The 10,498-nt window shown below is 28.2% G+C and overlaps 1 protein-coding gene across 2 annotated transcripts in view; it reads right to left on the bottom strand.

Annotated features, from left to right (window-relative positions):
• LOC106689486 (retinol-binding protein pinta) overlaps positions 1 to 10,498 on the bottom strand; it is a 45,203-nt gene that overhangs the window by 13,256 nt on the left and 21,449 nt on the right. The window contains exons 1-2 of one of the 2 annotated variants that reach the window (XM_014434460.2): positions 1,496 to 1,601; positions 814 to 960 (exon numbers count right to left, since the gene is read on the bottom strand). In XM_014434460.2, coding sequence (XP_014289946.1) covers positions 814 to 960; positions 1,496 to 1,499 — 151 coding nt within the window. In that variant the 5' untranslated portion in view covers positions 1,500 to 1,601. Of the gene's footprint in view, positions 1 to 813; positions 961 to 1,495; positions 1,602 to 10,498 lie in introns of those variants that run through there. The other variant, XM_014434461.2, reaches the window with a different exon arrangement.

Below are 10,498 nucleotides of genomic sequence, written 5' to 3'. Positions count from 1 at the left end.
TTTTTTGTCTTGTGTTTTGGACTTTTTAAAAAATATAATCAGTAGCCAAACTTTTACAATTCTACTTTTCACTTATTTTAGCCATTTCGTAATAAATTACTGTAATCAAAACTTAGAAGTAAACAATAACATGAAGTTTTGGAAGGATAGGTTACTTAACAAGTTGCTCAGAAAATCCGCTAGGAGCTCTTAATCATCATTTAACATGACTTTAAATAGGGCTGCTCACAATGCTATACTTATAACATGTAACGTGGTTAAACATTTTACATTTAACACAATATCATGAATACTCCTATAAATAGCATTTATATGAAACTTTTAGTATAATAAATTCAAATTATTGGAGATCCTAACTCCTCCCGTAACAACATATCAGGACCTAAAACAAGTTTTAAACAATAAATTTTGAAAGATATGACTGATTATAAATTTTAAAATATTTTATGAGATAAATTTGGATGCAAAAACACTAATTTTTAAGTATAATATACTAAACAAAATATTATTATTTTTCTTAATAACCTATCGATCTGGGTTTTATTTTATTCCATAAACAGCGCAAAGCACTTCACAATGTTTGTTATTTTATTTATTCGTGAGAGTTTTTACAAATATTTTATTACAGATTTGCACCAACCACAGAAAGATAATTAATATAGATTTTTTTTTTATACTATCCAAAATTAATATTTTAGCTTTGTCTGTAATAACTTTTTTGTATATGAAGAAAAAACGAGCATTTTATGACTTTTAATAAAGCTCTAAGCATAAAAATAGTTCTTAAATTAAAAATTAAGGATAATTTCTCACCATGCCTCATTGCTGGAAGATGCGGTTGCTTCTGCATCCATTCCTTCAGATGTTCCACATCTTCTTTGAGGGATTCTTCAGTAATTCCGAGTTTCGAAAACAGTCTTTTTCGGGACTCCTTTTCGTTATCAATTAGCATCCCCATGTCTTAAAAAAAAATAAAATTTTATTAAAATAAGTATTACATCATTTTCTTAAATAACTGGAGGGAAGTCTCGTACTGAGGAAAGTATTGATCATTCTGCCTCTTTGTTTAATTTTTTTTTCATTCCTTAGAATATGAAATCCTTCTTCGTAAAAACAAAAAAAAAAAATGATTATTTATTGTACCCCCCCCCAATAAAAAAATCAGTTATTCCAGATCTGGGGAGCGGAACAATAACCCATATGCAGTGGCGTTCGGTCACTGCTTCTTTGTAGGAAAGACGCCGAGTCTGTCTTATTCCTCAAGGTAATCACTTTAAACAACATTAAATATAATTTTTAATATTAATATTTCATTAATGAATTTGTTGAAACACATATTAATTTCTTTAGTATAAACTAAATAATTCTAGTACTGGACTGACACCGTTTCACATCTTGTTATAATGAATCTAAATAAGTTTATTTATGAAATCTTAAATTTAAATATGATAATTAATTTTTAATTAAAACTGGAATGTTGAAAACTATTACATACCCATTGGAATAATTAAATGTCGGTAACAGATATAAAATCAACGTATGTAATAGATCTATGAAAAGTGTGATAGATCTACCTATCCCAGGATGTGATATCAGTAAAATTCAATCAGGACTCTTGTTTATTTACTATATCTTATCAGATTAGTAATATTTGTGAGTCATGAAGAACAAACAATTCAGTTTTAACAGTTAACAGGTCTGCAAAGATTTTAATCACAGCATATTCCAATTTGAATGTCTCTTGGTGAAGATATACATAGTTAATTTTATCATTGATATATTGTCAGCATAATTTAAAAATAAAAAAAAACAATAATTTTTACAAAAGTATATTTTATAATTTACCTAGCAAGGAAGTTTTTTTTTGAGAACCTCATTGTGTTTCACACAGTTAAACTAATCATTATCGATCAATAGTATTTAATTCAGAATTATTTGCAGCTTCTCTTTTTTCTATGAATTTTATGTTAGCTTTAATACTCCATCAATAGACTACGCTTAATAGCCCTAGTACGCCCAGCTAATGGAAAAATTTACCTGGACAAATATAAATTTCAATTCGATTCCAGTTATAGCTCTATACTTTGAATAAACCTGATGAATAGTTCTGTTAGATAGTTTATGTCATTTTTATTTGCTCAGTTGTCATTTCACTGGGAGCTAAATCTTCAAAATAAAGTAAATGATGTTCAAATAATAGTCTTATTAATTCACTTTTGATTTTATTTTGAATTTTTTTTTTTTTATTCAGAAGTAATTAACCATTAGTTCAATAATTTAATAAAATAAAAATGTTTCAGTTTTGTAATTTTTTTTTTCTGTTCTAAAATATATTTATTATCAGTGATTTATTTTTTCAGTTTACTTTTTTTTTTATATATATTTTTTGTGTTGCTTAGTTTCTACCCGAAGAAATATTTATAGCTTGTATTTTCAGTTAGTTATATTTTAAGTAATATTATTTTATTGTTTCTGTATATAATAAATTTACTTCAAGTTGACTTTTTTTTTTGTAGTTAGTTATATCATTCTTGGTATTACTTTTTTCTTTTGTAAACCAAGATATTTAATTTTTTTATTTTCCTTCTCATCTTGTATTTTTTTTATTTACTAGACTAACGCCCTCTATATGTCTCTAGACTATAAATGTAAATAAAAGATATTATCAATCAAAAAACACCCAATCAAAAAATAGGATAATGTCTAATTGGTTAAATTCACCGTTTTTGCAGAACACCGACAATATATGTATACAATTATGAAAATTAATGTTGGTCTTTTAGCACTAAAGAAACTTTTTATAGTGCTATATTAAATAATCTGAGACATTATGTATACAATTGAAACTGAATTTACTATTGTACTTAAGACATATTTACTGTATTTATCTTATTTTATTTTTTATGTACTTTTAGTACTTGTTTTAATTAATTAGTTGTGTTTTCTACAAACTTATATTAATTCTATAATTTAATTGATTATAAGTTGTTATTGTTAAACGTGTATCTGTATCCAATTTCTCATACATGTTTAATTGTCATACACTCATATATCAATGTATATGGGAGCTGATTGAATGTGTTTACCAAGTTTATTTATCACACTCACGTTTTGAGTTATCTATGCACATAATGGCGGTGCCGATTCGAATCCAGTCTGGGGAATTGACTTTTTTCATTTAAAAAAAAACTTTGACTTCGAACCATGGTTTGGCAGTATAGGACTCCAATGGGAGTTTTAGCCTAATAATAATTTTAAAAAATAATGACTTTTTTATTTACTTATTTTTATCCTAGTTGAGAATTATTTTTTATGTAATTATTACAAATAGTTTATAGTATATTTCTTGTTATACGAAAATTTGATTTTTTTTTTCTTTTATCTTTAAAAAAGGTTTAATATAATGGCAATAACATGTGTTTATGTTAACTCCACATACATATAGTATTTCGATTCTCATTGAGTAAGTACAATTTCTAAATAAACTCTTTTGCATAGGGATACTATAAATCCGTTCATAAATATCAAACAACATTAATAATATCAGCTTAAAAGATAAACTTTCTCTTTCCCAAACAACCCAGTTAAAATTTAGCCAACCAGATCTTCAAGGACACATGGACTCTTTTGAATGACTCAAGTAAAAAAAAAACCAAATTTATCTGTGTCAAATAGTTTATTAACCGATTTCATTCAAATTATTATTAAATTAATAAATTTTTAAATGTTATACTAATACATTTCTAGTAAATATTTTTAATAGTGTTACAATGTTGTATGAATTATACCATTTCAAGAAGAAATTTAAACTTTTCCATCCTCCTATATTATATATTTTTCTATCATATAATTAAAAAAAAAAAATTGTTCTTTAATTGGTGGACGTAAATCACTTAAAGGAAAACAGTTTTTTTTTATTATATTATTTATCTAACGTTAAAATTTGTACAACCTTATCGCCTATATCACTGCCAAGATTGAATAGTGCCACATAGGAAAAAAAATTTGGTTTAATTTTAAAATGGATGTCTTCTAAAGATATTAACGCAGACAATAATTTAGTTCTTTACAGACTGTCTCAAAGCTAAAAAGTACCATATACAGAATACATAAAATACAAAGATAACATAAATGTTTGTTATGTAAAATATTCCAGCGATACCCAGCGGAAAGCAGCCAATTTTGGATGGTGAAAAGATCAAAGATGAGCCAGTTTTAGATCGAAACGTACGATGTAATAAAAAATTTCAAAAAAACAAAAGAAATAAATGAGTACAACTGATGTTTTGTTAATTTTTAAAAAATAAATTTGATTCCTGATCTTAATTTTAGTTTGAAAAATAATGTTAATTGAAAAATTAACTATGATTATCATATAATTCAAAATTCAAAATTTATTTCAGAACGATTTCTAGTCTAGATCTATTCTTTATTCCTCTATCTACGCAAACTTTATTGTTTATTTAAGAATAATATACATAATTGAGGAGTTTTCTATTAGAAAAAAAATACATTCCTAAAAGTTCTTTGTTTTGTCAATTTTTTAATATCTTTATTGAGATTTACTACTGTACATAATAATTCATTTAGTAAATTTTCTGTAAGTTTATAATGGACGGACACAGGCTTGTTGAGAAACAATCCATTTGCAGCACTCTAATAACATTTTTACATTTGAGGGCCTCGAGGACATCTTATTTTCGGATTGTTAGGACTGGATGAGGAAGCAAGGTTAGAAACTAGCGGGTTTAGGTGGTTAGGGAGTTTATAATGGAAGGAATTGTAGTATCTGGTTCGGGCTAGATTGGTCACATATGGAGTATTAAGCTCTTTATGTATGATTTTATTTGTGACAAAGTAAGGAGTATCGAGGATTTTGGATTGGATACGAGAGGACTTCGGAGGTTTAGCGGAGCCCCAAAGCTCGACTCCGTATGCCCAGATTTTGTGAAATTTAATGTCTAATACTCTTATAATTAATAAAAGCTATTTTTTTTTTTCAAAATTCATATTTTTATCACTCAATTAGGTGTGACTTGAGCCATATAAAAAAGAAAAATTTAACGCACCTACACGAAATGCTCCCACAGTAATCTAACAAAAATTTAAATTGTAAAGTTTTGATTGAAAACTTCTCAATTTGTGCTTAATAATACAAAATTAAATTCATAAATATAATCAATTAAAATTGTATTTTAGTATAAGAATGCAAAAAGGATGAAAGCGAATACTCAGAAAGAGGTAGAAATTTTTATGTTTGATTGACTGATTTATAGCAGTTTTATTTCTTAATTGATAAGTTAATAGAGCTTTAAATATAAAATATAACATAACTTCATCACAAAAGTGCTCGTATAGTCACTTAACTGATACATAATTTTTTATATTATAAATTATTTATTTCGTTTTATTCATGTTATTAACGAATTTAAAGTCATTATTTACATATATTTTGTTATTTTTTTCTGGTTTTATTATATTTTTATTATAAATAAGTATAAATGTACAGATGGTGGTCAAAGTTCTGGGGTTCAGACTTTTGTGTGTGTGTAAATTTTGACATGTTGAAAAAGACCCATTTGTGCGCATGCGCTAGTTTGAGAGGAAAAGGCCCCCTCTGCGACTTATGACCTAATGTCAGGTGTCAAGCTTGTTGAAGAGGAATGTTTTGGCATCTAAGAAATGTCTTTACATCTAAGTTTGGTGACAGTTTAGTGTTTTAAATTCCCTTACATATATGTAGAATATACAGTAAGGGAAAGTTACGATCATGGACATTTTTGAAACGGGGTTTTAGTCAGAAAAATACGTTTTGAGGTTCTTTACATGTCTAAGATGTCTTTACATCTACGTTTTGTGAGAGTTTAGTGTTTTACATTCACTTAAATATATGTGGAATATATAGTAAGGGAAAGTTGCAATGGTAAACATTTTTGAAATCGGGTTTTTGTCAGGAAAATATGTTTTAAGGTTCTTTGAGATCAAATAATGAAGTCTTGCAAAATGGTTTGTGCCTTTATATGAATAGCCTTGGTCAAAAACCAAAATTAGTATAAACTGAAATTAGTGAAAAATGAAATTGCATAATTAAGGCGGGTATAGTGCATCCAAGATAAGTTTGCCTGTAGTGGAGAACTCGCGCACCCCTACTGGGAACAAACTGGAAGAAGCAGTCCGGAACTTGGTTACGCCTAACCAGAGATAGGTACTTGGAACACATTTATCCTCCCTATTCTTGGCCTCCTAACTTTCAAATACGGGAGGTTACTAGTTTCTTTAGATTATCCTTTATCTTTGACTGGGATTGTTACTTATCGATTCTTGTTTTACTTTGTAGGCAAATATATTGATATCCCTGTTCTAACGTGTCATTTAAGAAGGCAGTATCATTCAAAAAGTAATTTTTGAGATTTCATGAACATTGTGTACACAAAAAAACTGCCTCTATTTAAGTTTAAATGAGTTTTAAAACAGTTAGTGCAACAATTTTTTTTAATTTTATGTTTTTTTTGGGGGGGGGCCGCCACTTTATGAAACAAGTAATTGTCCCAGGCCGGATTTGAACCGGCACCGCCCACTGATCAGAATGATAGACCTGTGCCTAATCATCTGAGCTACATACGACACCTAATTTTAATGTTTTAAAATGTAGTATATTTGGTCTTATTATATGGACTTTGATAACAGAGGAAACATGGATTTGACCACTCTCAGCCTCTGTTTTCATGGATTTAAATACGTTCATAATTACGTTTGGATTGAGAGTAGATAGTCCCCCCTCTATCCAGTTTACATGATATCGTAAATTTATAATCTAGAAATATTAATGAAAAATAGTTCTGAAAAAAACTGAACAAATTCCTATTTGTAAAGTTACAGAAGTAGGTCGAGGAGAAAAAAAGGAAAAGTTAGGAAAGGAAGTCCAATCAACTGAGTAAGTCTGTTCCAACAACCACTTCTGACTACCCAGAACTGTACAGAGCATGCGCAGTATAAGATTTAGGAGGGAAAACACGTACTACGCATGCTCCGTACCGTCAGAAGTGGTTGTTGGAACAGACCTAGTTAAGAGAAGAGTGGGAGGTTGGCGCGAGAACGTTTGCCTTAGCGAATCTCCCTTTACTGACTGGCAAACTCATCTTGGATGCACTATACAAGCCCGGGTTGTCACAACTTTTACGATAAAACGAAGGAAATGCCATTTTATAGAGCCGATTTTTATCAAATTGTAAGAAGATAGTCCAGGTAGTGGTCAATAAAGGTAAAAATTTAGTGTTAACCCGTTAATAAGGTCAATATTAAATGGTTTTCTTTATTGACCTAGATAGCCAACACTCTATGGTTAAAACAAAAATTAACTATCGTATGATAAATTTTTCCTGCAAAAATTTTAAAAAAATATCTCAGAATTCAATATTAGAAAAATATATAAGAAATAAAAAACAGGAGCTCCCACATTGCAACCTATGAAGCAAGCGAAACGAAACCAGTTTTACATTACAAATTCGATCTGAACTTCTGTACAAATGTTTTTGCAATCTACTTCTCGGAGTCATCGGAAACGAAATAATTAGTGAACATTAAAGAAATTGTATATATCAAAATAAAATTTGTTTTACTGAGCTTTATCATAATTTAAAAATTATATACATATATAACTTCTTTTATTTTTTTATTTTAAGGTACTTTTATGAAAATATATTTCAATAATGTCGTTAATTTTTATGGCATATTGATTTTTGAAATATTTTTCTAAGCATTGTATAAAGTTAATTTCATGACGGATGACTTTAAAATTTTGGTTTTTGAAATTGAAAAAATTTCTCAAATGGAATTTTGCTGATCTTCATGTACCATATTAGTACAAGAGCCCAAGAGGAGAAAGAAGGCTGTTATTTCACCCCAATTTTTTATTACTTTAATGAAAGCTATGTTTAATTACTATTCAAAACTGATGAGTCTGCCAAGTATAGGTAGGGGGAATAAAAATGGCGGCTGTTTCAAAGCGATTAAAAAACTAATTTTTCATTCGCAGCTCTTTACCTTTAAAACTACTATGAATAATAGAAAACCTAATAGAACATCATTTAAAGTAGAGTAAATTTTCTAAAATATGAGCTCTAATAGAGCTATTTATGTCCAATAGTTTTCGAGATATAGCTTTTTAAAAAGCAACATTTCATAAAAATGAACAGAATGTATTGAAAGACCTGTAGTTAGTGAATTTATTTTGAAAAATTCTTATCTCAAAAACCATTTGACGTACAGATGTCTATTAGAACTCCAATTAAAGCTAGTTTAATGAGCTATAATGTAGTTTATGATGTTTATCTTTGTAGGAGTAATATTATACATGAAATTTGCTAAAATAAATTGATTTATAGTTGTTCGGATATATTTTCATTTGCCAAATTTATATTCATATGTGAATATCATAAAAAAACTACTACACCTACGAAGATAAATTTCATAAACTACTTTATAGTAAGTTAAGTTTCCTTTATTTTGAGTGTTGGCAGTTATATGTGCGTCTTATGGATCTAGAGATATATTTTTTCAAAAATCCAACATTTTATACGAACAACTAGAAATTAACATTTTGTGTGTTTATGTTGTCAAATATCATAAAAACTACTACTCCTACAAAGATAAACATAATTAACTATTTTTTTGGTAAATTTAACTAGCTTTAATTTGAGCGCTAACAGACAATCAGTACGTCTAATGGTTTCAGAAATGAAGTTTTTCATAAATCAAATTTATTGTCCACACAACAATAAATCAATTTATTTTAGCAAATATCATGAAAACTACTATTCTTACGAAGGTAAAGGTCATAAACTTATTTATAGTCGATCAAACTAGCTTTAATTTGAGTGCTAATAGACATCTGTACGTCATATAGTTCCTGAGATATAGATTTCTCAAAATAAATTAACTAACTACTAATCTTTCAGTAGATTTTTAAGAAATTTTGTTTTTTAAAAAGCTATATGTCGAGAACTATTGGACTTAAATAGCTCTTTCCGGGCTAATATTTCAGCAAATTTACTCTTCTTTAAATAATGTTCTCTTTGATTTTCAAGTGTTGTTGGTAGTTTTTAAGATATAGAGCTCCGAATGAAAAATCAATGGTTTTTTAAGGTTTTGAAACAGCCGCCATTTTTTAATCCCCCTACCTATACTTGGCAGACTCATCAATTTCGACTAGTAATTATACATAGTTTTTATTGATGTAATCAAAAATTGGGGTGAGATAACTGCCTTTTTTTCTTCCTGGCTCTTGTACTATATGGTTGTTACAATAACACTGAAGCGGTGTAAGTTCGAATCGGGTTTTGAGGATTAAAAATATTTCTTTTATTCATCTCTATGGGTTCGTAACATATTGAATATTTTACGATAGTACAAGATAGTCTTTCCTTGTCCAGATAGAGTATAAAGGGTCGTTAAAATAAAATAAAAAATTAATGATTAATGAATAATAACAAAATATGTTAGTAGAATAAAAAACAACAATAAAATATTAGCATCGATTTTAATGAGTAACTGCTCTGGTATTGCGACCAGTGTCATCAGATACTCCTTTGCCTACTAATGATGACAATCAATGCAAGAATTTCTTGTTCGCAAACAAAGAAATCTAAGTAGAGTTTTGCTGTTAATCCTTATTTACTGTATGTATGTAGTTGTATAAATATAGGGTATAATTGTGTATAGTTTGCAATATTGTATATGCATATATAAATATATTATTTTGTAAGAGGATAGTCCGGGGAACTATTTATTTAAGCCGTCAGTAAAGGTATCAAAATAGTAAAATAGAACTATTTATTTTAATTCGGAGCTCTATATCTTTAAAATTACCATCAATAATAAAATAGCACATTTTTTAACGTGATTTCAAATATCATGAACTCTACTACTACGAAGATACTCTTTATGAACCATTTTATAGTCCAACATCAAATTAACTTTAATTTGAGTGCTAATAGACATCTATACGTCCCATAGTTCCTGAGATATAGATTTCTCAAAATAAATTCACTAACTACAGATCTTTCAATACATTCTGTTCATTTTTATGAAATGTTGCTATTTAAAAAGCTATACCTCGAGAACTATTGGACATAAATAGCTCTATTAAAGCTCATATTTTAGAAAATTTACTTTACTTTAAATGATGTACTATTAAGTTTTCAATTATTCATAGTAGTTTTAAATATATAGAGCTCTGAATGAAAAATTAATTTTTTTTTAACGTTTTGAAACAATCCCTATTTTGTTGTTGTCCCCCCCTACCTATACTTGGCAGACTCATCAGTTTTGACTAGTAATTTTACATAGTTGTCATTAAAGTAATCAAAAATTGGGGTGAGACAACTGACTTTTTTCTCCTCTTGGGCTCATGTACTATAGGGGAGGCCAAGCCATAATCAATTAGGTTATTTCATTTCAGCACAGAAAAAGCGAATGAAATCAAATTTTTAAGAAATTT

The sequence above is a fragment of the Halyomorpha halys genome, unplaced genomic scaffold (genome assembly GCF_000696795.3).
Source record: "Halyomorpha halys isolate HHAL.00 unplaced genomic scaffold, Hhal_1.1 Scaffold1375.1, whole genome shotgun sequence".
Taxonomy (NCBI): Eukaryota; Metazoa; Arthropoda; class Insecta; order Hemiptera; family Pentatomidae; genus Halyomorpha; species Halyomorpha halys.
This window is presented reverse-complemented; position numbering and strand designations above follow the sequence as displayed.